Source organism: Acinonyx jubatus, chromosome D4, assembly GCF_027475565.1.
Source record: "Acinonyx jubatus isolate Ajub_Pintada_27869175 chromosome D4, VMU_Ajub_asm_v1.0, whole genome shotgun sequence".
In the NCBI taxonomy this organism is placed as follows: Eukaryota; Metazoa; Chordata; class Mammalia; order Carnivora; family Felidae; genus Acinonyx; species Acinonyx jubatus.
The window spans coordinates 55,040,585-55,067,814 of NC_069391.1; the positions used below are offsets into that span (position 1 = coordinate 55,040,585).

The window sequence follows — 27,230 nt, forward strand, 5'->3', positions numbered from 1 at the left end:
CGGACGCTTAACCAACTGAGCCACCCAGGCACTCCTGTTTGTGATATGTATAATAGAAACATAGGAACACTGTGATGAAAAAAAATCTAGGTCACAGTCAACTTATTAGACATGTGACTTTGTGTAACTATGTCATCTGTAAAATGGAAATAATGATATTTGGGTTGTTGGGGAGATGAGATCAGAGTAGGTCCCTAAAAAGATGAACATTCTGCAAATGTGTATTGAATGTCAACTCTGTAAGGCACTCTTCTAGAGAATGAGGATATAATAGAGAATAAAATACTCAAATTCCTCCACTGGCGAATTCTACATTCTAATCTGTCCCTACCAGCTGGGATGGAAGGTCTATGACAACAGGGTGCATCCAGGTAGTAATAAGTGCCATGGAGAAAAACAGGGCAGGGTAGGCTCATGGAGCCTAATGATGGGGTGCTGTCTTGGATAGCATTGTCAGGGAGAGCTTCTCTGGGGTGAAGTTGAGCACATCTCAATGAAATAAAGAAATAAGCATGTTGATACTTGCAGAAAGATGTATGTGGCTGATAGAAGGAGCAGGTTGGCAGTCTGAGGAGCCATGAAGGGGTCAGTATAGCTGGAGCCTGGCAGGTGAGAGACACAGTGCAAGAGATGAGTTCAGAGACATATCCATAAAGCATTATTGATGTACTCTTTCTGATAAATAATTGTGGGTAAAAATTTACATTAGAGACACCCTACAGAAATAGGAGATTATTTAGCCTTAACTGGTGCTCTTTATAACAGGCATATGCAAGTAATTATAGAATGCTTTTCCAAAATGGAATTATCTTTTTTTGTCACTGTTGTTACTTATGTGATTGTACCTGGAGTTAGCCAAACTGTGAGGTTTGAGGGCATAGTCCTCTAGACTTCCACCTCTGTTCAAGACTTGACACCAACAGCAAAGAGTTAGGATCTAACTATGGAGTTAGAGGGAAGAATCCACAAAAGACCATCCTCATTTCTGAGATGAGCTGAAAGTCCTGGATCTTCCTCAGGCCATCTCCAAGTTTAATAATTCAGTAGAAGGTCCTACAGAACTTTCTGGAAACTGTTATACGCAAGCTTATGGTCCATTATAAAGAAAGGGTATGGGTAAAAAACATTAGCCAAAGGAAGACATAGTACAGGCTGAGAGGATTTCAAAATCCGAAGCTTCCATAAACGTTTCTTTTCCCAAATCGGTAGGCGACCAGTATGCATGGAGTATTGCCAACCCAGGAACCTTGCCTGATTTCGGTGTTCAGACATTTAATTACGGTATCATTTCATAGGCATAATTGATCGCCTATGTGTTGAACTTTGTGTCAGTGTGGAGTGATATCTTGTAGCTTTGGAGCCCCCCATGAAGAGCAAGAAGACCCTCCTATCATTCTGGAAAGTCCACGGGTTTGGCGGTTACTTCCTAGGAGCTGAGGATGAAAGTCAGACCTGTCTTTGGGAAAGGCCAAATTCATTACTACATACATTGTTCTAAATAGAATTCAAGAATGTAGAAGGTAAATGGTGCCCTGGAATCCCCTCTCAGGGACAACTGTTATATTGGTTGGTGTATAATCTTCCAGATGTTTAATACAAATGTAAACATCTTTTTAAATGTACATTGTATCATACTATGCACATTGTTTGATAACTAGCCTTTTTCACAAGTTTGTATATGAACGTATGATTGTGTGTGTGTGTGTGTGTGTGTGTGTGTGTTGTAATGATACCTTCAACACTGGAAGTAGTTTTTAAAAATTGTCCCATCTAATAAACAATACTGCATTGAGCTTCCTTTTACACACATCTTTGTGTATTATTCTCATTTTGCGCTTGAAATTAATTTCTTGAAATAGAGTTGCTGATTGAAAGGGTACAATACCGAAATTATATATGTAACTTCATTATTATCCTCTTGGGATGTTTCCTATGAAATAGTTTATGGAATGTCAAAATTGTTAATAATCTCCTTATTGCTCCTAGGTAAACATTGCAACTTCGGCAATTTCAAATGTTGAATATGCCCACATTCCACATCTCAGCCCAGCTGTAATTCCTACTCTGCAAAATGATTTATTTTTATCATCCTCAAATAATGGGAATCTGGAAGCATTTACAGGATCTGGTACTCCACACATCAATGGAAAACCTGCTTGTGATGACTTTGATCAACTAATCAAAAATATGGCCCAGGTAAGAACATTTCTTCCTGTTAGTTATGATAGAACAGTGCAGTCAGGTCCTGGATAATTGGAAGAATATGCTTGTTTATATTAACATTATATAGATATAAACATATTATTAAATGTATTTATGAAGACATAACATTTGAAAAAATTGAAATGGAAAAAAAGTGGATTTTGCGTCAGTTTGGATGGTTCAGAGATTTTTCTATTTCATTTTTCTTTATTTTTTTATTCTTCAGGGTCAAAATAAAATGTCTCATTGTAGGTGATGAGTGATAAAAGTTATCTGAGAAAATTCTTTGAAATTTCTGTTATTTTTTTAAAATTTTTGTTTTAATGTTTATTTATTTTTGAGACAGAGAGAGACAGAGCATGAACAGGGGAGGGTCAGAGAGAGGGAGACACAGAATCTGGAACAGGCTCCAGGCTCTGAGCTGTCAGCACAGAGCCCGATGCGGGGCTCGAACTCACGGACCGTGAGATCATGACCTGAGCCGAAGTCGGACGCTTAACCGACTGAGCCACCCAGGCGCCCCTCTGTTATTTTTTTTAAACAAAGTAATACCATTAATAAAATAACTGAATAGAGTGATTGACTTTTAATTTGATTTCTTGCTTTGTTTCCTGAACAGGGTCGCCATGTAGAAGTTTTTGAGCTCCTCAAACCTCCATGTGGGGGCCTTGGTTTTAGTGTTGTGGGACTTAGGAGTGAAAACCGGGGAGAACTGGGAATATTCGTGCAGGAGATTCAAGAGGGCAGCGTAGCTCACAGGTGAGGTCTCATGGTATCTTCTCTGTGTTTGATACCACATTCAGAAGGTAGAATATAGAGAAACAAAAATGAATTAAAACAGAAACAATCTGTTATTAACCAGTTGCTAGAATTCTTTAACACTGCTATGGTAAGCAAGTTATTTTAAGGGAGAATATCTTTTAAATACAGTCATAATCACTTTTTAGGAAGAAAAGGAAAATTTAAGCAGAACATTATTCTCATTGTTATTAAAACGGCTCTTTTTGATTAGTTTAAAGGTTACTATGTAGAAAAATATACAAATGACCCATGGTTGCTTGAATTACATTTTTAGTAATATACTCAAAGCAACAACTAAATGTATACACCTTTGCTTTTATTTGTTAGTAAATAGGAATATCTAAGATAAAACGTATAAGTTGAGTGAGTAGCTGTAAAGGTGGCTTTTAAATGGGAAGGGTTGATTAAGGATGGACCGGCTGGAGCCAAAACTTATATTTTTGAAAGTAAAATTGTAGGGAAAAGCTTAAAAAGTGTGGACATTAGAAAACTGGATTAAAAATAACCTGAGAATATATGCCAAAGAAGCTTTCCTTTTCTTGAGAGCTGTCAGGTATCTTTTACCCCTTTTCTCCTTCTTGCTAGAGATGGAAGATTGAAGGAAACTGATCAGATCCTTGCCATCAATGGACAGGCACTTGATCAGACAATTACACATCAGCAGGCTATCAGCATCCTGCAGAAAGCCAAAGATAATGTCCAGCTAGTTATTGCCAGAGGCTCATTGCCTCAGCTCATCAGCCCCATAGTTTCCCGTTCTCCATCTGCGGCCAGCACAGTTTCCGCTCACTCTAACCCGGTGAGTCCGTAAGATTTTTAAAAGGGACAGAACATATTTTTCCATTCTTGTTGGTTGTCTATAGACCTGTCTTTGTGTAGGTCCTATGTAGTTCGTGAGTTTTTCCCATTTTATGCTTTTATCTCTCCCTAGCTTGGAAAGTTTTTATTTAAGTCTATGTCTTCTAAATCAACTTTAACCTTTCTTTGTGTGATTCTTTCAGTTGACTGACTGCATTCCTCAAAAAAAAAAAAATTATTTCTTCAACAAATCAGACTCTATCTGTAGGCAGATACAGTCTTGATTTTGCTTTGTAAATTACAGAATTATACTGTTAGTGGTAGCTGTCAGTGACTTCAAGGGAATCTTGTAATTTGAAATTCTCTGAGTCAAGATTTTACAGAAGATAATCTTAGCAGGTGATGATTTCTCCTTGATCTTTTCCTTTTTTTAGAAGTTCTAGAAAGGATCTTGCAAATCAGTGCCTATCTTCAACTGATTAAATGCGGTCACTATAAAGATGTATTGATAATTTCAAGAATGATTATATCAGTAGCAGTTACAATGTGTTGAAAGGGAAGTATACTAAATAAAAGGGACATTGTTCGGGCTTATTATTATGTCTGAACTCCGTTATTTAATATTAATCACAAAATAATATTCACAGAAATCTCAACTGTAATAGAACTTTTAGTTTCCGCAGATTTTTTTTTTTCAAATTCATACAGGAGTTTTGTTTTCAGGTTCACTGGCAGCATGTAGAAACTATTGAATTGGTGAATGATGGGTCTGGACTAGGGTTTGGCATTGTCGGAGGAAAAGCAACTGGTGTGATAGTAAAAACCATTCTACCTGGAGGAGTAGCTGACCAGGTAAGCTATTCCAACAGGTCTCTTATGCCATTTTATCAAATTGTATTTATTAAAAAAAATATTAAAAAATATATATAAAAAAATATAAAAAAATTTTTTTACAATTTTATCAAATTGTATTTATTTATTTTTTCATTCATTCATTCATTCATTCTAAGATAACAGACATTGAGTGGGGGAGGGGCAGAGAGAGATTGGGGGAGAAAGAATCCCAAGCAGTTTCCACACTGCCAGCAATGGAGCCCAGTGTGGACTCACAGTGTGAGATCATCACCTTAGCTGAAACCGAGAGCCAGACACGTAAGTAATGGAGCCACCCAGGCACCCCTATGCCTTCATCATTTATATTTTGTGTTAGAAGAAACTTTGGCTTTACATAATGTCAAAGAAGCTGAATGAGAATCTTCTGTTTTGCTGGGCATTTTCTAAAGTGTTTTCTTAGATTTGGGAGAAATACTTTTGAAAAGGGACATTGATCTTAAGTTACAGTTTTAGGCAGTGATCTTAAGACTCTTGTAGAACCACAGATTAAAGTCCAGGTTATGGTTTTGATCCTTGTAGAGGTAGCTACCTTTTATTTTACAATCCTGTATCCTATTTATAAACCTAGTTAGCTGCTGTATAGCCACAAGGTATTATGGAAAGAAGAATACTTTATTACTGAGAGAAAAAAAACAAGATTCAACTTGTCCCTTTAGTGATGGGTCACTTGTGTCTTCTTTGTAAAAGCACAGCCTATTTTTAATCTCTCGGAGTAGTTGGTTAAAAAGCATTGCCGTTTATGCTATGTGACATTGCTGGAATATATGAGAGAAAAAATGGAAAGTTATTATGATTTATATATTTAAAAAAATTTTTTTAATGTTTATTTTTGAGAGAGAGTCAGAGTATGAGTGGCGGAGGGGCAGAGAGAGAGGATGACATAGAATCTGAAGCAGGCTCCAGGCTCCGAGCCATCAGCACAGAGCCTGATGCGGGGCTCAAACTCACGAACCGTGAGATCATGACCTGAGCTGAAGTCGGATGCTCAACCAACTGAGCCACCCAGGCACCCCTGACTTATATTTTAATTTGAGAATTTCTAGTGTCAGAAACTTTTGCTGTTGTTATAACATTTTGTTTATAAATTTGTTTGTTTTTCCATGTGTATTTGAACTTAAACTAGGAAGGCAATTCATCAGATATTTCTCATATTCATATATACAAGGCTTGTTTAATGGCAGCTGTATCAGTGGAAGTATTAGCAGTAACACAATAATGTGCATATTTTCTTCCTTTTAGCTCTTAGCCAGCATGTACAGTATTGAATGAAATTTCCCTAGGTGACTGGCTTGCAGTAAATTAAGCTTTATCTTCAGTGTAGAATTGCCCCGTCCAATAGTATAGCCACATGTAGCTACTTGCTACTTGTAAAACTCAAATTTAAATTAATTAATTAATTAATTAAATTAATTTAATTAAATTAATTTAATTTAATTAAAATTAAATAAAATGACAAATTCAGCTTTTCAGTTGGACTAGCCACATTTCAAGTACTCTGTAACCACATGTCACTAGTTACTGCCATACTGGATGATGCTGTCATAGAAGAAAGTTCTAGTATGGAGATAATAAGTCTGCTTTTTTTACTCCCCTTATCCATCTAAATTTTCATCTCATAAGGATTTCATCTGCACATGATTTTTTTAGGGATATTTTTAATTGAAAACACAAGACAAAAAATTGTAGTATTAATTCAGTGCTTTCTTGTGTTCTGTACTATATTTTTTGAGTAATATGTATTTGCATAGTGACTTGGGCTTCATCTTTGCTTAGTGGCATTTTCTTCTTTTTCTGTTTCTCAAAAAATTTTCAAAAGGCTTCATATTTTCTTGCATCTGGTGGGTAGACATCGAAGTGATAAGCTCTTATCAACTATTGGTTTAGGGAATATTTGTGAATTTCAGTTACTTATATCACATTGAATAACATTAAGATGCTTCAAAAGGCAGTTAAAATAACAACCACATGTTTAATATTCCATGATTGGTAATTCACATGACTGCTATTTTTACATTATTCTCTTTCCCTCGTTTGGGATCTCTCTGATGAAATTAAAATATTAATATCCTGGGGGCCTGGTTGGCACAGTCAGTTAAGCCTCTGACTCTTGATCTCTGCTCAGGTCATGATCTCATGGTTTGTGAGTTGAAGCCCCTCATTGGGCTCTGCGCTGACGGCACTGAGCCTGCTTGGGATTCTGTTTCTCTTTCTCTCTGCCTCTCCCCAGCTTGTGTTTTCTCTCTCTCTCTCTCTCTCTCTCTCTCTCCCCCTCTCTCTCTCTCTCTCTCTCCCTCTCTCCCTCCTCCCTCCCTCTCTCAATATAAATAAATAAACTTAAGAAAATTTAAAAAAATCAATATCCTGATTAACCGATCTCTTTATTCAGCATGGGCGATTATGCAGTGGAGACCACATTCTAAAGATTGGTGACACTGATCTGGCAGGAATGAGCAGCGAGCAAGTAGCACAAGTGCTCAGGCAGTGTGGAAATAGGGTCAAACTGGTGATTGCAAGAGGTGCCATAGAAGAAGCAGCAGCACCTGCCTCTGTGGGCATCACCCTTTCCTCATCCCCATCTACGCCAGAAATGCGGGTAAGTAGGTGGAAACATTAGGAGGAAAGTCGCAGGCACTAGCATTTAGATGATGGTGATGTTTAGAAACTAGTCTTAATGATATTCACATGTTAGTGCTAAAGAATGTAAATTCAAGTGTAACTGTGTTTCAGCACTAATACCTTATTAATTAGGAATAATGTGTAACAGATGAAAAATAGGTTTCTTTAAAAAATTCTAGATTACTGTTTTACATAGTAAATGTTTACATGAAATGTAATGTTACATGAAATGTTTACAGAAATGTTTTGTGTGCTTTCTCTAAGCAGCACATTTATGAGGATAATCTTTTGAAATAATGGACTAAATTTTAAATAATTATTTGCTACTGATAACTAAAATGTTTAATTCTATCTATCTCTTAACTAGAAGACTCTAGTTAGGTGAGCTAGGAGTTCCAGTCATTCTCCTTCAACAGCTTTCCTTTTAGTGACTTTAGATGTGGGGAGGAGTAGGGGTGGGAGTATCAACAAAATAATTTTATCCCCAAATCTCTTAAATATTTGAGAAAATAATTACACCCAATTTCTAGATAAGCTTGATAGCAAATGCAAGTGCTACATTCCTTTCTGGTAGATCTAAAAACATCAATGATTTTTTTTTCCTGTTAAAGTTTTTTCTAATTAGTTGCTACAGATTCTTTTTTTAATATCCTAACCTCCTCCACAAGCCCTTTAAAACTTTATTAGAACACTTGAAATTTCCATGATTCTGTTGTTTTTAGGATTGAGTTAGTTGCTATTTTTTGCAGAGAGAAAGAAGTAAAGAAAGAAAGCTTGTGTATGAAAGTATTTAAATCACATTCTTTTGTGGTAAACAAAACATTTTATTCAGCAATATATAAATGAATGCAATACCGAAAACCACTTGATGTAATTGAAAGCTTAGAAAAATATCTATTCTGTGCATATCATCATTTCTGAAGCTTGTGCCCCTTTTAAAACCATTCGATAGTCAAATTGCCACCCTCTAAAATAGCACTCGCATAAGTCTTATTAAAAATAGAAAACACATTTGTTTCAATTGAAGCAGATTTCATCCTGTCATTTTCTTGTAATTATCTAAACTTTAAACTTTTGCTAAGTTTGCACAGATAATTATGTGCAATGAAAAAAATAAATCAAACTTTACTATAAAATTTTATCTCATTTAGATGGACTATCAGTGAGATACAGAGTTTGCTTAAAGAAAATCAAAACTATTACCAGCTCACTGCAACGTGTATGGGCATTCGAACCCATAACCTTCGTTCTGTTACGATCTTTGTAGGATTCTCTGGGGACTCTGCTGGAACCACATAAGTATGTAATGCCAGTAGCTTGTTGGTGACTTACCACTCTAGTCCACCAGTGCTTAATTCAGAAAACCATGCCCTTCAGTCCAATATATAATTAATAACAACTCCACATGTTAGAGAAACTTGCTTTCAGCTGTCATTTCAGGAACGAAGATCAATGCAGAAAGGCATACTTTTCTTACAAAGAGCTTTTTATGTTAAAGTCTGAATTTATAAAACAAATACAGTAACAATTTTAAATAGCTTTGTTGCATTTCCCTGGCTTTCAAAATAATCTTCAGTCTATTAATAAAATACCTGGAAGATAGATTAACTCATATTCATGGTACTAGAATCAACTATCAACTTAAGATCATAGCAGCAACAACTTAGTGGACACTGTGGCTCCTACATTCTCCCAAGGATTTTACATGCTGCAAGGCATTTTAAGAGCCTTGGTTTTGCAGCCAGCTTATCTGCATTTGAATTCTGCCTCTACCAGATTGCTTGCTGCTTGTCTTTGGTAAGGTTTATGTTCCTCAGTTTCCCCAGAGAAGAATTTATCAATTGTACCTAACCTCATAGGCTTGTTCTAAGGAGTAAATTAACTAAGACAAGTCAAGTGTCTGTTACATAGAAACCGCTCAGTAAATGTTAGCTGGGCTTATTATTCTTATTCCTGATAGACAGTTGAGCCAAGCGATGCTTAGAAAAGTTCAGTGGCAAAACTGGATTTGAACTTGTTGACCTGAATTCAAAATATGAGTTCTTTCAATTGTGGAAATGAATATAAACCATCCCTAAAAATAGAATTTGTTAATAACAGACTATTTGATTTACACACAAATAATTATGTATTTCTCTGATAAGGGGGTGTTCACCCTTACTGCTGACATTCCTTTTGAGTAAAAATGTAATGGACAGTTCATGTTGTCAACATTGAAGGAGTAGTCCCTGCTATAATTCTCTAGCAGAGTTATTTGCCATCTAATTACATTGTATTATTCTTAAATAAAGGTTGTTGCTTTTTGAGTTTATCTTGTTTGTTTACATGTCTAATTGCTCTATTTGTTTACCAATTTTATTTTAGGTTGATGCTTCTACTCAGAAAAGTGAAGAAAGTGAGACATTTGATGTAGAACTCACTAAAAATGTCCAAGGACTAGGAATTACCATTGCTGGTTACATTGGAGATAAGAAATTAGGTAGTTTTAAACACTTTTTTTTTCTACCTGAGAATTGCCTCTCATATCTTTTCTTTGTCTTATGAAACATTGAATCAACATTATTATGTATTTTCAGATTGTTGGATAAACTGATTGAAAACTTCCTTAGGAATAATTCAGTGTAGGAAACTCGGATACTGTATTTGACAGACAAAATCATTGTCATATTTTCTAGCCTAAGTTTCTGTTGGTTTTGCTTGTGTGGCTTGTTGATTTATAATTATTCATAATTAGGACTTTATATTTGGAGAATGAAGGATGTATAGTTTTTGAGTGTGCTTTGTAAATAGTAAAAAATAAAATCTAAAAACCCTATTTCTAATCTTAGAGCCTTCAGGAATCTTTGTAAAGAGCATTACAAAGAGCAGTGCTGTTGAACATGATGGAAGAATCCAAATTGGAGACCAAATTATAGCAGTAAGTAACACATTTAATAAGAGCTTTGTTAATTTTCATGGTTGAGAAGTGCATTCTCATAGTTTACTCAGTTTTGGGAACTACTGTTAGCTCCATACTAATTTAAGCTTTTTGGTAATTTGAGGCTATCATTACAATTACCCGTTTTGTTATTTTGTGAAAGTAAGAGCATTGGATAGAAGCTTCACTGATCTCAAATCTAAATATTAGAATAATTTCTGATATATCTGATTCCTAGTTGTAATGAACTTGTTACAGTAATATCACACTTTAGTTGTTGACACGTTAAAGGTAAAGACCAGACATCATAATCTTTAGTGTAGTTGAATCTGAATTTTGGGATGAGTGCTTTTTTTTTTTTTTTTTTTTTTTTAATATCAACAGAATGATGGTGTTGTTGTTGGCTCCATGTCCAGGACTCTTTTAACTTTAGGAATATATAAGAATAAAAGAAATAGATCTAATCCCCTTAATCAGATCAAGCCCATCATATGGATATTGTCGTAACCTCAGTGTGTTTTGAGCCTATGGCTATTCAAGGCTGTGCACAAAAGAATACAACTTTCAGTTCAGTGTTCTGCACAAACTGGGCTACCCTAAGTACTCCTCAGAACATAAGTCCAAGAGACCCTATATCAGGGGCTTCCTGGTCAGGTAAGTTTAGGAAAAACTGCATGTGATAGGGTCTCTTAGGGATTCATAAAGCACAGTGAAAAAATCTAAGACTCTGAGAATTTCTGCAATAGAGAAAATGCAGCTGTTTTACTTTGGGTTTTCCTAAGCTATTGTAATCATAGACTCTTTCTTTCCTCAAACATACTTTGGAAGACATTTTGGAGTATACTGATTTATCTTAAAATGTATCTGTTTATATATAAGTCCCTGTTGTTCCCTTGGGATGTTAATATGTTAAGAAAGAAGAATGTTAAGATTCCTGTTCATAGCAGCATTATTCATGATAGCTAAGAGAGAAAGTAACCCAAATACCTGTCAATGGATGAACAGATAAACAAAATGTGTTATATAAATACAGTGGAATATTATTTAGTCTTATAAAGAAGGAAATTCTGTCACATCCTGCAACACGATTGAACCTTAAGGACATTATTCTAAGTGAAATAAGTCAGTCACCAAAAGACAAGTACTGTGTGTTTCCACTTATATGAGGTACCTAAAATAGTCACACTCAGAAATAGAATGGTCATTGCAAGATTTTGAATAGAGGGCCAATTGGGGAGCTGTTGTTTAATGGGTACAGAGTTTCAGTTTTGCAAAGTGAAAACATTCTGGAGATCTATTGTATGACACTGTGAATAAACTTAACACTACTGAACTGTGCATGTGAAAATGATTAAGATGCTAAATTGTTTTGTTTTGTGTTTTCTACCACAATTAAAAAAAAAAGAGGTGCCCTTATCTCTGTGCCTTTGCTTCTACATTACAACTTCTTCTTGGGCTTCAAACTAAGCACACCTGTTCACTTCTTGAAACCTACTCTGAAGATGCAGTTGTGCTTGCCACTTAGGTTGGTTGGCTGTATCCTATGCATCAGTTTTAACCACTGTATTTTCTTTTTAACACAAAATGAAAATTAACTACTTTTTTTTTATTTTGGAGGAAAAGAGAGAGAGAGTGCATAGACATAGACCCCAAAAACCATATCCAATACTGAATTAAAAATTGAAAACATAGCTAATGTAGTCTTTTTTCCCCCCTAAGATACGTATTTTAATCCATTAGAAAGCTGTTTTTAAAATGTTCAGTTACTTTTGAGAGAGAGAGCCTGTGAGAGTTGGAATTATACAATATGTGGTCCTTTGTGTTTCTTTTTTTTTAAATGTTTCTTTATTTTTGAGAGAGAGAAAGAGAGCGCAAGCAAGGGGGCCACAGAGAGAGAGGGAGACACAGAATCCGAAGCAGGCTCCAGGCTCTGAGCTGTCAGCACAGAGCCCGACACGGGGCTCGAACTCACAAACTGTGAGGTTGTGACCTGAGCCGAAGCTAGACACTTAACCAACTGAGCCACTCAGGCGCCCCAACATGTGATCCTTTGTGATTGGTTTATTCCGCCTAGCATGTTTTCATGGTTCATCCATGTTATAGCATGTATCAATTCTTCATTTGTTTTTATAGCTGAATAATATTTCATTGTAGGGATATACCACCTTTTATTTACCTGTTTACCAGTTGATGGACATTTGGGTCATTTCTGCTTTTTGGCGGTTACGGACAATGCCGCCATGAACATTCATGTACAAGTTTTTGTATGGATGTATGTTTTCATTTATCTTGGGTATATAATTAGGAGTGGAGTTGCTGGATCCCATGATAACTGTTTAGTAAGCTTCTTTCACCTACAAAATTGGGATAAGGAAACTTCCTGTGTGTAATTTTTAGGAAGACCAAATGAGTAATTAATATACCTGTAATTTAATTAACATAATTAATATACACTAGACATAGAAGTACCATTTTATTAATTAGGCAGATACTTCCTGAAAACCTGAAATGATTGCACATTTTAAAGAGTCTCACAATAGCTTCCCTCCAAACTTGTTGTCATTTTCATTCTTATAAAAGTGGAAATTCATATACGGTTTTGCTCACATAAGGTCAGTAATAAAGGGCATTGTTGAGGAGAAAGTAGAAGCACCCTTCCTCTGTTTTCTTGCTTTCAATAAAATCACTTGTCTTCACTGTCATCAGTGTTCTGAGTTTTAATTTTTAGCAATCTGCTCTTCAAAGTTGCAAGCATCTCAGGCTCTAAAGAAACTTCCTGCAGTGCTTTTGCTCATGCATGAATTTTTGTGAATGTCGCCATCTTGTGGACTGTTGAGATGTTGGTGGTGGCATTCTTCACCCTGGTTGCGTTTTCACAACTGCAGTCTTTGCTTTTCAGTTTCTGTTTTGGCAACAGCTGTTTGAAGCTGTGCTATACTCTGTTTTTGTTTTGTAGTTGTTGAGGTGGTGAGAAAATTGAGAAATTGTTTCTTACTATTGTGAGGAAGTATTTTATAACATTAAACCAATTTTGCTATAAGATTCCTGTTTCACACATTGTGATCTGTTGACCCCTAGGGTTTCACTGTGACTATTACAGGGTAGGGAATAGAGCAGTTGACTCCATTTTATTCTGGTATATTGGTATTCCGTACAAGAATTATTTGATCAAGGGATTCTATTGTATTTTAAAAAGTTGACCAAACTTGTCATCTGATGAGATCATATACTCATTCCATTTAATTAATTAATTAATTAAATTTTAAATTATTTTTAGAGAGAGAGGGAGTGCAAGTAGGGGTGGGGCGGGGGGGGAGAGAGAGAGAGAGAGAGAATGAATGAATGAATGAATGAATGAATGGATGGATCTTAAGCAGGCTCCCTGCCCAGCATGGAATGCAATGTGGGGTTTTAATCTCATGAATGTGAGATCATGACCTGAGCTGAAATCAAGAATCAGCCACTTAACTGACTCTGTCACCCAGGCATCTCATTCTTTTTAGATTGATATATAGAGGTCTTTGCTAAAAGCGATGTGGAATTATGATTGATTGGGGTTTTCAAGTTGTTTCAACTAGTGATTCTCTCCTGTAACTGTTCCTGCTGATTGTCGTGTCTGCCCTGTGCATTGTGAGGTTACTGGAGCTCTCCTCGAGGGAGCACATAGGCAGTTCTGTTGCTGTTGCGTGTAGTTCTGGTGCCCTGTGGTACCATTGGGTCTGAAGCCACGTCTTCACTCTGCCTGTGATAATGACAGACCACGGCCACCCGGGGCCCTATTTTGGGCTCTGGTGACCTCATCTCATGTGTGTGATGAGTGTAATGATATTGAACAGAAACTGCTCTCGGGAAGGCCTGAGATTTTCATGTTGGTGAATCACTTCTTCCGTCTGTTAACAATACCAGCTTCTGGGTTCCTTCCCAGTGTAAGGTGCTCGGGCACTGTAATTTGCGGGAAATCGTACCCTTATTCCCATATAACAGATGAAGATACTGAGAAATTGGGACTGAAATCTAGTTCCATGATTATTCCATTACAGCAATTTCTTTTGTACTGGTACCATCTCTATCTAACATTTGGGTAAAAGGGGATATGGTTTTAAATTGAGGTCATCAAATTTTGAAAGTAAAGGAAGAATGCAGGTTTTGGTTTGTTTTTGTTTTTACCATACTTGAACTTTATTGCTATTGACAAAATAATGTGCATTTGATTTTTAAAAATGAAATTGAGCTTTGAAAGAGTTGAGCAATAAAAACCTATTATAGATGAAAAGTTGCAACCTAAGTGAGCCTCGAAGTTGAGATTTTTATGATTTTTTTCTTATTCTCTTCACTATCCTGGTGGTAAGTAACATGTTCATTTGTTTTTAGATTAATATTTGTCTTTGAGGTTTAAAGATCATAACATTGGAACATGGTTGAAGAACCTCATAGAAACCACTATTAGTATTTCAGAAAAATTCCACATATATTTAAATAGGATCATATTATATTTGCTTTACTTTTTTTTTTAAATTAATGTTTATTTGTTTTTGAGAGAAAGAGGGGCAAAGAGAGAGGGAGACCTAGAATCTGAGGCAGGCTCCAGGCTCTGAGCTGTCAGCACAGAGCCGGAAGTGGGGCTCAAACTCCCGGACCACAAGATCATGACCTGAGCTGAAGTTGGACACTTAACCGAGTTAGCCACCCAGAGGCCCTTTTTTACCTTTTTTTTTTTTTTACCTTTTTATTTTTTATTTTACTTAAAAACATACTTGGAAGGTATAGTCATCTCATCACATGTAGTTCTATTGTAATATATTTAAGTGGTACATATTCATGGATGGTTAATGTTTTTTACAGTTTTCTGCTGTTATAAACACCTGGCATTACATACCACTTTTTATGTCTTTTACAGGCTGACTTGAAGCATCTGATTTTTCTCTAATACTGTTAGATTTGAATTTTACTTGTTCCTCAGCACTGGATCTTGTATGCCACTGTTTTCTTTCTTTAAATTTTAAATCTGATTAATCTCTCAATCAGCTAGAGTGTTTTGAGTAAATTTTATGGAAAGAGAATGTATTGGTAGGCTTGCCAAACCTTTTCTGTCTGAGAATCTCTTCTGCTGCCTTGGATAGTTTGGCTGGGAATAACAAAAACATTCCATAAGAGAAACTTAGGGGAGGTAATCTTAAACAACTTTAAAGATTTTGCAACATTCCTTTTTAATTTTTAATAGGGAAGGATTTTCCCTTTCCCTCTGGAAGAAATCTTATACAAGTATCATGGCTTACCTCATTCTCAGAGAATAAAATGCCCTATGGCCAATTAGAATCACTAAACACAGTCCCAGTTTAGTGACTGAAAATTTCTTCGGGCTCCTGGGTGACTCATTCGGTTGAGTGTCCAACTCTTGATTTTGGCTCAAGTCATGATCCCAGGGTCATGGGACTGAGCCCCATGTTAGGCTTGGCACTGAGCGTGGAGCCTGCTTAAGGTTCTCTCTCCCTCTCTCTCTCTCTCTCTCTCTCTCTCTCTCTCTCCCCCTCTGCCCCTCTCCCCTACTTGTTCTCTCTCTCTAAACAAAAAACAGAAACAAACCAAACAACAACAAAAACCCACCCCCCCCAAAAAAAAAAGAAAGAAAGAAAAGAAAAGATAGAAAATTTCTCCTCCTAAGTAGTAATTGAATTTTAAACTACAGCCCTGGTGTAGCAGAAGCTTGCTCTGAAGTGATGGCTTACCTGGGGATAGAGAGTGTATGCTCCAGTTTATCTTTCCCTACCTAGCTATTCTTTTTTTCCCTCACCTTCTTATGGCAGGTTCTGCCCCTACCACCATAAAAGGTGAGAGAAGGAAGTGTAGGGAGGATAATCAGATACACTGTCCTTGACTCTTCTGCTGTAAGATGGTTTTGTGCTGAGTGAGCCTGGCAGATGCTTAAAACTGCTTCTTAAGAGTTCCTTCTTGGATTCTTAGGAGGTCCTAGATGGGTTCCTGAAGATGTTTGATTTAACTTGCCAAGACGGATGATGGAGTTTTCATCTGACTTTTCTTACCTTTGGCCTCTGGTTTCTCAGCAGTCTACTCCATAGATTGTCTTTGGGGTACCATCATTCCCTAGGGGCACTCTTGGGTAGGTTTCAAAATGGTTTGAGCCTGACTTTCTCACGTGTGTGGCCTCCCTCAGGTCTATGCCCAAAGTCAGACATTTATCAACATAATAGCCATTTTTCTCTTGCTCCCCTGTCAAAGCGACTAAACAGCCTCTCCCTTGTCCTCCCGATGAAGTTAGACATAATCCACTGCATCCTTCCCTACTACTGGTGACTGATCTCTTCTGACTTGAGGCCAAGGGTGAAACATCTAAGTGGGTGGCTTGGGGACTTACAGTCATCTTCTGTCTTAAACAAACAAACAAACAAACAAAACAAAAAAACAAACCTCTTTAATTTTTCCTGACCTGTAACAACCCACCTCTTCTATGCCGTAACTGTGTGTACATTTTCATCCTTACTACTTGGTTTAAATTTCTGCCTGATGGGCCCGCTCATAGCTCGTTGTGGTACAGGATATAAATCATCTTAGCATCTCAACCATGATTTCCATTTTTACGTATATCACACTAAACTCTTGATTTGTAATTTCTTTACCACAAATTCTCTGGATAACCTGCTCACTCTGTTGCCTAAATGCTGGCAGATTCTTTTTTCTTTTGACCTTTGGAATCCAAGAATTTTACCAGGATATGTCTAAGTGTTAGAATTTTGTTTGGTTTTGTTTTTTAAATTTGTTTTCTGGTTTTTCATGTACCTCTTTTATTTGTAGACTAAGGTAAATTTTCCTAACCTCCTAATCATTTCTTTGCTTATTTTTTTCCTCATTTATTCTCTTTTCCTTGTAATTCTTTTCATTTATATTGATTTTTAGATCAGCCTATATATGTCTTTAGTCTTTTCTGATAATTTTTTTGCTTATTCTTCCGAAATAGGGGAACATTGTATGCTCCTGCCTTCCATTACCTGGATGTTTTTGTAGTATTTAAAATCCTGTTGACCGCCCTCATTGTAACAACTTTCCTTTTCTTTTCTGGTAGATATTTTTTTTTTTCCTTTATAACTAAATCCATGTTTCCTTGAATGCAGTGAAATATGAATCCTTTTGAGGGAAGTTTCAGAAAACATCTTTTTTCCTGTTCACTACAGTAACAATTTCATTGGAAGATGTTTGTAATGATGCCTCAGTGCAAGCACCTTCTTTTGGACATGGTATCTTCCTCCATATCCTGTGACCTATCATCGTTCTTAGTAGGAATTGTGCTTGTACTAATGGGATTTGAGATGGATTCTGCCAAAAATTGTGTTGGTTTTGTCCAGATGATTCAGGAATTGACAGAGCAAGAAGGAAGGGGAACATTTAAATTTATTTAAGTTTCACTTGTAGATTAATAAAGATGAAACCAGTGCTGGGGTATCACAGTGGGGAATTTTGCCCCTGTGTACTGAGAGATTGTTTTCTGTGTCTGTTGCGGAGCCAGGAGTTGGTTGGGGTTGTGTGGGTGCATGTGTGTAGGGTGTGATGTCATTGCATATGTGTAATTCCATGCTGCTGCATGCTCCCAGCATGGTGTGCAGCCTTTAGCACTTGGTGTAATTTTGTGGAATCACTGGTTAAGATCCACAGGTACCATCTGACTACCTCATTTTAATAAGAGACTGTTGTTGGATTTTACTGGAGTTTCTTCTCAAAGACCAAACAAACTATTCTTTCACATAGACTCAACTGGCCTGCTTTGGATCTGGTCATGTCCAGGCCACTCCTAGTAGAAGTTTCCTCCAAGTTACTGGCATAGGGACTTTTATTTTTCCATGGTTTCCAGTTGTGTTGCAGTGTTTTCTCTGTTGTTATATTTTTATTAGTTATTCCAAAAGGGAATCAACAGGGTGAAGGTAGGAGGAAAGAGAAGAGAGGTAGACACCAAAACTCAAAAGTATTATGTCAACTTTAAGTAACTTGCAAAGGGTAAGAATTGTTATCTAGATAAATTTAGAAAAATCTATATCAGAAGTCTCTAGATTTTTGAGTATCTCCCAATTAAACACTGCATTCTCCCTCTTCTTCCCCCCTTTATGTATTCATATGTGATATATATTTTCTCTTTCTCTCTGTCTGTATATATATACACATATATGTATATATATGGTATTATATAGTTTCATATATAATTAGTATATATGTTATATGTGTACATAAAACAAATGGAATTTTAAAATATGTTTAATTAAAAGTCCTTTTATATTCTTTCAGAAACCTCTGAAGTAAGGTATTATATCTTAGAGATCATGATCTAGCTCTTGTAATTCTCATTCATTTCAGTGCCTAATGTGGCCAGCACTGTGCTTAGAAAAGCATGACACTTACACAGCCATTTTATACCCATTTTACAATGCAAAAGAAATATCAATGACTTTGAGTTTCAATATCAAATATGTTACACTTTTCCAAACTGTTTTCAATGTAGTTTTGAAATTTTATAATTTTCAATGAAATTTTAAAAAATAAGGTGCTATAAACCACTTATTTATTCAAAAGGTAATTTGCTTTACAAATAAATCCTTGACAAATGGACCAATGACTCTATATTCCCATTTGGGATGAATATCTGCTGTATAGACAGCGGTATGTTTTGGTGACATCAGAGCCCGTCCTATTGGAGTATGCAGTCACAAACCTAATAATGACAGAAACTGTAAAATTAAAGTTCTGGTAGGGGCTCCTGGGTGGCTCATTCGGTTAGGTGTCCGACTTCAGCTCAGGTCATGACCTTGCCGTTCCTGAGTTTGAGCCCCACCTTGGGCTCTGTGCTGACAGCTCAGAGCCTGGAACCTGCTTCAGATTCTGTGTCTCCCTCTCTCTCTCTCTGCCCCTCCCCTGCTCGCACTCTGTCTCTTTCTCTCCCTCCCTCTCTCTCTCTTATAAATCAGTAAACATTAAAAAAATTTTAAAAATATTCTGGTTAATGCTGGGAGGGAGAAATGGTAAAGGGGGCTTTGAGTTAGTCAGAGACCTTATGATAGCTCAGTTCTAAACGTAACTATTGCACGGACATCTGAAGCAAGTACAGGTGTTTTCTGGGTGGACAGATGAAAAAGAACATGGGCTGGAGGGAGCCCAGAGAGTCTAGACTCGGGGAGCAGAACCTGCAGAGGTCTTCTGGCTAAGGGGGGCATTGCAGGGTGGGAGTGGAAATGCGTGTATGGGGGCTGGAGGGCACAGGGGTGGGCAGTCCCGTGCCACATGAGATTGGTGGTGCAGCTGGGGACACTTGACATAGGTGTTTCTAAGTTGTGTTCACAGTATGGAAAATTGACCTAAGGAATATTCTACCAAAGGCAGGGTTGGGACGATGTGATCATATCTTCAGTTTGGAAAGATCACAGGGGCATCTTCAAATGTTTCATCCTTTGTGAACTAGATTAAGGGAAAACCCCATGTATTTTTTGAAGAGGCAAAGAAATTAAAAGGAAGGTAGTTTTGTCGTCTTTTTTTAAAGCTAGGTTAAGTGTGATTTTGGAATACATCAGTGCTGTCAGGGACTACTTTTGTCACTGTCTTCTACACTTTATATCCTGCAGAGTACTGGTTTCCAAGCTTGACTGTGTATCAGGATCACCTGAGGAATATAAAAGAGTATTCCCACCCTGGAACTGTTGGTTCCTAATATCTAGAAGCGAGACACCATAATCTCTAATACGCAAAGCAAAACTCTTCTGGGTAATTCTAGTGCTCTAAGTTATTACTAGTCCCCAAACAGGTGTTCGTTCATTCTGCAATTAGGGGAGCACTCAGCCCCATTCTTTTCCCACTAACAAGCAGTAAACATGCATTACGTGAATGGGTAATACAAATATTCATTTATTTTTTAACATATGTTGCTCTTATCACAGGTAGATGGCACAAACCTTCAGGGTTTTACCAATCAACAAGCAGTAGAGGTGTTGCGACACACAGGACCAACTGTGCACCTGACACTAATGAGGAGAGGAACGAAGCAAGAGGCTGAGCTGGTGTCAAGGGAGGATGTCATGAAGGACGCGGTCTTATCTCCTGGGAATGCCAGCGGAAGCAAAGGTAGTGCCAGGTTCAGCTGGTTTTCAGTTAGACCCTTATATCCCTTAGATGTTTTTCTAATTCTGAAATTATTTAAAGAATGGTCTTTAGTCTTAACTGTTCACTATGAACCAAGTAAAAAGGAAATTTGATGAAGTTGGGACTAACGAGAACCAGGGATGTGTCCGTTGACTATAAAATGGGCTCTTGATTAAAGCAAATTTCTTTCTTTCCTGTTTATTCAGTCCCCATTTCAGAGTCGGAAACGTGCATCTATCCTTCTGTCCCTGCCTTACTTTTGGGTGTCATTGCCATGTTTTCTTTCCCTTTAGGGGGAACCTTTTCGGCCTGGGCTGTGTATGTATGCAAGCCTCATGTTTCTAAACATCCAGCCTTCCCCTGAAGGAATCTACTTTAATAACACATTTAGAAATGTCTTTTATAAGCTGTTAGTACATGAATATCTCTGAAAATTAGTGAAATCCCCAGGTAGCTGACTGGTGTTAGAGTTTGTTAGTAGAAGCCAGGCTTTTGGTTTGAAATGCTGTTTCATTTCTCAAACTGTTGACCATTCTGGTATTTATGCCATATACTGTTCATTGCAGTACTAGGAAATTGGGAGGTCACAGGAGAACTTCCCTTTAAGTACAGGTGGTTGTTTTGAAAGGTTTACTTACAAAAAAACACTCATTGAGGGGTTCAGATAAATAGAGTGGGATTTGAAAAACGTCATGTGCTTGATTATATCATAGATGTAACTACTAAAATATTCTTATCTTTAAGAAAATTATGAAAAAGATGAAGATTCTTCATCTTTGAGTAGAAACACCAGCATATTACCAATTGAAGAAGAAGGTAAACACCTGGAGCCAGGTTATTACGTTCTTTATTGTTTGTTTGTTTTTTAGAGACATGATTTTTGCAAATGTGATTAAGCCTCTATGGATATATTGTAAATTACTAAAAAAAATCTATCATGAAAGAAAAAGAGATGTTTTTAAGTCTTTATTTGTAGATAGGATTAATTTCTCTAACAGATTAAAATAGTTCATTTATAGCTGGCATATTTTATGGTCGTATGTTCTTTCTTACATATTTTTTTAATTAAAAAAATGTTTAATGTTTTTTCATTTTTGAGAGAGAGAGAGAGAGAGAGAGAGACAAAGATAGCATGAGCCGGGGAAGGGGCAGAGAGAGAGGGAGACACAGAATCCGAAGCAGGCTCCAGACTCTGAGCTGTCAGCACAGAGCCTGACACGGGGCTTGAACCCATGAACTGTGAGATCATGACCTGAGCTGAAGTCAGATGCCTGACTGACTGAGCCACCCAGGCACCCCAGTCTGTCTTACATATTTTTGAAACCAGAGGGCTTTAGGAATCAGTCAGTTATGTACAAGGTTTTGTATCAGTCCCCTTACTTCAGTATAGCCGACATGTTCATATCTTATTGAGCAAGCAATAATAAAATTATGAAGTATTTTTAAAAGAAACATGAAAATCTTCTTTTAAAGCATAAGCTCTTAGGAATGAAACTGTTCTATTTTGGGAGGCTTTTCCTTGTCAATTTTTCATAAATTCTAAATCTTAATATTGGGGAATTGGTTTGGAAAGGAATTGTATGGAGAAATTATTAAACCTTTCTGAGATTTCTTTCAGTATAAACGTAGACTTCATCGAGACATTTAAACATTTTTTAGAGCAGCATTGTTTTAATATATAATTATGCCAGAATATTATTGCCATCTTTTTAGGCTGGGAGCTATGTGCTTTCCTTAGCTGTCAGATTGCTTTAGGCGCTTTGGTAACTTACATCTACTGAACAGAGTCCAAGAGTGGTCTTCCTGTTAATAGTTCCTTTGGAGCTTTGTGGTTCTTTAAAGTATCTACTCCATTATTAACAGGTTTTGTTTTCTGCTGAAAATTTTGCTTTACTTTTATTATTTTAAATGAATATTTGTGTTTGCAGTAATATCCTGAGAGTGTGATGTGTAGGATTCATATGTGTTAATTGCACTCTGCCATTTTTATACAAGTAGGTGAAGAAATTATTTAGGCTAAAGTGAGTATCGAGAGTAGCAGGAAAGAATAAAAAGCTTTTAGAGCATGAAACTTGAGACAGTACGTAGGGATGGGTGTGGGGGTGTGGGGGACCACGTCTTTGCTTGTAAATGTGCATATGTGTGTGGGAGGATGGGTGGGAGAGGCTCTAGACTTAGAATTAGAAGGCCCAAATTCTTTTTTACACAAACTAGGGAAAAGCTTCTAAATGATTCGAATGCATCTACCCTAGTGCTTATCCTTAGACAACAAACAAACAAAAGAAATTAAATAGACCCATAGATACAGGAAACAACTGTTTGATACAAGATGAGGAGGGGTTCAGGAGCAAACGAAATAGGAGACAGGGATTAAAAGGTACACCTTTGGTTATAAAATTAATAAGTCATGGGGATGCATTGTACAGCATAGGGGATACAGTCTGTAATATTGTAATAGCTTTATATGGTGACAGATGATAACTAGGCATACTGTGGGGGTCATTTTATAATGTATGAAAATATCAAATCACTATGATACACACCTGAAACTAATAGGATATTGTTTGTCAGTTATCTTTTAATAAAAAGTAAGGGTAACATATACTGGGTGAAGAGTCAGACTTGCTACAACAGACAGGTTCTGATCACAGTGTCTCTTATATAGAATGTTAAAATATGGAGATTTTTGTAGTTTGTCACTAACGTCATTGTGTTGACTATTTCAGGGTATCCATTATTGGCAGCAGAGATGGAAGAAACAGAAGACCCACAACAACAGGAAGCTGCCCTGCTGACGAAGTGGCAAAGGATTATGGGAATTAATTATGAAATAGTGGTAGGTTAGCTTAGCCTCCCTAACTTCCTAACTTGTAACTGTATTTGAGCAGGAAGTTCATGACAAAAATAAAGATGATCTTCATAAAGAGACCTAGAGAAGTAGCAAATGCCCAGGACTTTTTTTGAAGACCGAAATGCATTGATTCCTGTATTAAAAAATTTAGGTAGGAGAAAGTTGGATAGCAACAAAGGAACTGAGATAAATGGGTTGAAAAATTTAGGACTTGTAATTCACCAATATTTCGACAAAAGGAATGTTTTTTTTTTGTTTTTGTTTTTTTTGTTTTTTTGTTTTTATTCTTAAGTCTGGGATTTAGAGAAAGGATCAGAATAGAATGACAGAATTTACTTAAAGGTAAAAAAAAATCACCATGATCCATATATAATATTGTAAGAGGATTTTCCCCACTATTCCTTTACATATATATTTTCCTTAAGAGGCTTAATTCTGCATTCTCTTTTCATACCACTTATGCCACAGTGAATGTTTTATGTTTATTAACAGTTTGCATATCTCATACAGCAATCATGATTTGCTGTCCTGAAAAGAGACTTAACAATTGTGACCCAAATTATCAGTCTTGAGATGTACACCAGCAAATTTCACGGTTTTCAAAAGGAAAAATAAAATACTAGGTTAAGTAGAATTTTTCCTATTGCTTATAATATTCAAACAACTCTAGATTAGAAGAGATCAAAGAACAGATGTCATATAATAGTAACTAGCATTTATTGAACACTTTGTGCTAAGCGATGTTCTTAGTGTTTCATTGAATCTTCGTGACAATGATCTTTTTTTTTTTTTTTTAAACTCAAGATGGTTAACAAATAAGAAGTCCAGCTTCTGTTCTAATCAAGTCAGGGAAGAATACAATAAGGTCCAGCTTAACTGTGGTTAATTTGGCATGAAAAGAAAGTTGGGAGATTCCTTCTTTGGGCTGGGATTAACATGGCTGGGACAAATAACCAGACTGCACTTCTTCGTGGGTAATTGAATAGAGAAGGGAACCTTTTAAGGAACCACTTGCTCACAGGACCTTGAACTTTTGGCTGCCTTTCATGCGCATTGTCCAGTAATCTGGTAGCACTCCCAGTTATGTGTCAAGGGCAAAGCATGCTGTAAGCAAGAGCTAAGCTATTTATTGCCCTTCATTGAACAAAGACATAGATCTGACTTTAAGTTGTTTGCTATGTGATTATACAGAATAAATGTAGTCATAAGAGGAGTGGTATAGTAGAAAGAAGGATTGATGGACATTAGCTGAGAGGGACCTGGAGAGCTGCTCAGAGGAAGTGACATTTAAATTGGGTTTTAAGGAGTTAGAAGGATTTCATCCAGCAGATTTCAAAATTGGATGATGCAGTTTCTGATAATAGCCCTGCACACATTAGCAAGATATGAAAGAGATCTTTTTTAATTTAAAAAAAAATCTCTTTAATTAAAAAAAAAAATAATCTCAGCCCCTCTATCCCTTAGTTTCTTGAACTGTACAATAAAGGGACCGAAGTAGATAATCATTGGTATACCTTCTGATTTTAATATTATAATGATTGGATTTGTTGTGAAAGTGGGTGATTTCCTAACATTCTTCATTATTTAGTGTAATAGTGGGAAATAGGAAGTTCATTCTCCTATTTTAAGCTTTGGTTCACTTTTTTTTTAAGTTTATTTATTTATTTTGAGGGAGAGAGAGAGTGGGGGAGGAGCAGAGAGAAAGGGAGAGAGAGAATCCCAAGCAGGTTCTGCACTGTCAGTGCAGAGCCACACACGTGGGGCTCGAACTCGTGAACTGCGAGATATGACCTGAGCTGAAATCAGGAGTCGGATGCTTAACTAACTGAGCCGCTCAGGTGCCCCAAGCTTTGATTCACTTTTAAAGACCGTTGTTGGTTGTTGACACAGCATAAGGTCAGGAGTGTGGGCTCCAGGTTCAGACTGCTTCAGATTCAAAATTCTTTTAGAGCTGTCTGTGTGACTCTGGGAAAAGGACCCTCTCTGAACCTCATTTTCCTAATTTGGGAAACAAGGATAGACATTGGAATTATTTATGAGAGGCATATGAGATAATCTGTGCAATGGGTCAGCCCGGTCCCTAGGACATAGTTTAAATGCTAGGTATGTGTCTTTTCTATACTGTTGTTGGAGCTCAGGCATTTGATTTTATCTGTGGTAGTTTAGACGACCCTCCATCTGTTACCAGCATCTCTAGGCACTGCAGAGTGTCTTGGGTGCTTGCACCTGGCTCCTCCTTCGGGGTTTGTGTTGGTTCCTAGAGCTGACAGATAATCAATAATCCTTCAGAGGCAAAGCTCCAAAGCTTTGCAGCTCTACAATAAGATTTTTGAAGCTTTTGTGAGAAAGTTGACTGTTTTGGGGTGAACATAAAATATATACATGAGGGAAAAAAAAAACAAATGAAAAAAATGCTAGATTCATGATGATTTTCTTCTTTCAGGTGGCCCACGTGATCAAGTTCAGTGAGAGCAGTGGGTTGGGGATAAGTCTGGAAGCAACAGTGGGACATCACTTTATCCGATCTGTTCTACCAGAAGGTCCTGTTGGACACAGTGGGAAGCTTTTCAGTGGAGATGAGCTATTGGAAGTAAAGAGCTATTCCATTCCTTTATCCCCTTAAGTAAACTTCTGAAAAGGCTGCAGGGGGGCTTAATGTGTAATAATAGTATGCATAATAAGTAAGTTCTTATTGTAAATTTCCCCTCCAAAGGGTACTTGAGAAAAATAATGCGAGTAAAAACCCACCAAAAGTAGAAATTTCAAATCTGTACGTACATTGATCTTCACACATAATTCCATGCTGGGTATTTTTTGGTTTGTTTTAGTCCAGAGAACCATAAACACTTTCTTTTTTAAAAATGTTAAACATCTTTTCATTTTTTAGACTAGATAATACGTGTACATGTTTCAGAGTCACAAAAAACGTAAAGATGGGCAGTGAACAATCCAGCCAGTTCTCATTACCCTTTATTAAGTAACTACTGTTATATCTGGTACTATGCCGTCTTCCAGATATGTTTAAGGAATAACTAAGAAAATTTGAATATATTCTTTCCCCCGGCTTTGAAAAGCATACTGGCACGCTGTATGTACTGTTTTCCCTTGTAATTTATTGCTTAATGATATGAAATGTCACTTTGTAAAATAATCCCCTCCTTATCCCTTCATCCCTGGGTATTTTTATCATTACTTCTCCCTTTCCCAGCTACTACACTGGCACATGAAATGTGGGTGGAAGATAGTGATTATCTTCCGACACAACTATAAATTGCATGTGAGTTGTTTTAGGTCAACTATGTAGGTGACTGTAGTTCCGAGCACAGCAGAACGATGGTAATCACTGGAGTAAAATCCCCATTTATTTAATAAAAGATTGATTTCAAAGGAGTATTCATGTTATGAAATGTTCCCTCTTGAGCAACTTCTCTTTTTGCACAGGTGAATGGTATAACTTTGCTTGGGGAGAATCACCAAGATGTGGTGAATATTTTGAAAGAATTGCCCATTGAAGTGACAATGGTGTGCTGTCGACGGACTGTACCGCCCACCCCCCAGTCAGAATTGGATAGCCTGGACTTATGTGATATTGAACTGGCAGAAAAGGTATTAGATCTGAGACCACTCGGAATCAATAATGGGAAGCCTAAATGACGTCTAAAATGTTTTTAAGCCTTTCTTCTTTCATTTGGTATTTGAATTTGAATTTTGTATAATCTGCAGTCTAGTCAAATCTCATTTAAGGTATAATGAGACATGATGTTAGGATTTGATTTACATCAGACTGCAGGAATCGGTACAGTGGAGTAAATCTGAAAACTTTGAAGAATGTAATATTCATATGAGTAGAACAGGGTAAATAAGGAACATAATTCTGAATTGTAGAGACACCAGTCTGGCACCGTGCATATCTGTATACATTTTAATGTGGTATAAAGGGGATTATTACAATAAAGCAGGTAGGCAGATTTGCATCCATGGTCCTAGCATATGCAGTAATTAACAGCAAAGGTAGCATAT

General features: G+C 36.9%; 1 protein-coding gene across 13 annotated transcripts in view; it reads left to right on the forward strand.

Annotated features, from left to right (window-relative positions):
- Window positions 1-27,230, forward strand: part of MPDZ (multiple PDZ domain crumbs cell polarity complex component) — a 160,382-nt gene that overhangs the window by 49,786 nt on the left and 83,366 nt on the right. For 8 of the 13 annotated variants that reach the window (XM_027047126.2, XM_027047131.2, XM_027047128.2 and 5 more), the window contains exons 4-15: window positions 1,987-2,196; window positions 2,822-2,961; window positions 3,589-3,802; window positions 4,525-4,653; window positions 7,082-7,288; window positions 9,676-9,790; window positions 10,140-10,228; window positions 20,158-20,341; window positions 21,104-21,193; window positions 23,086-23,195; window positions 25,654-25,800; window positions 26,652-26,816. In XM_027047126.2, coding sequence (XP_026902927.1) covers window positions 1,987-2,196; window positions 2,822-2,961; window positions 3,589-3,802; window positions 4,525-4,653; window positions 7,082-7,288; window positions 9,676-9,790; window positions 10,140-10,228; window positions 20,158-20,341; window positions 21,104-21,193; window positions 23,086-23,195; window positions 25,654-25,800; window positions 26,652-26,816 — 1,800 coding nt within the window. The remainder of the gene's footprint in view (window positions 1-1,986; window positions 2,197-2,821; window positions 2,962-3,588; window positions 3,803-4,524; window positions 4,654-7,081; window positions 7,289-9,675; window positions 9,791-10,139; window positions 10,229-20,157; window positions 20,342-21,103; window positions 21,194-23,085; window positions 23,196-25,653; window positions 25,801-26,651; window positions 26,817-27,230) is intronic. The other 5 variants (XM_027047127.2, XM_027047129.2, XM_027047134.2 and 2 more) reach the window with 2 other exon arrangements.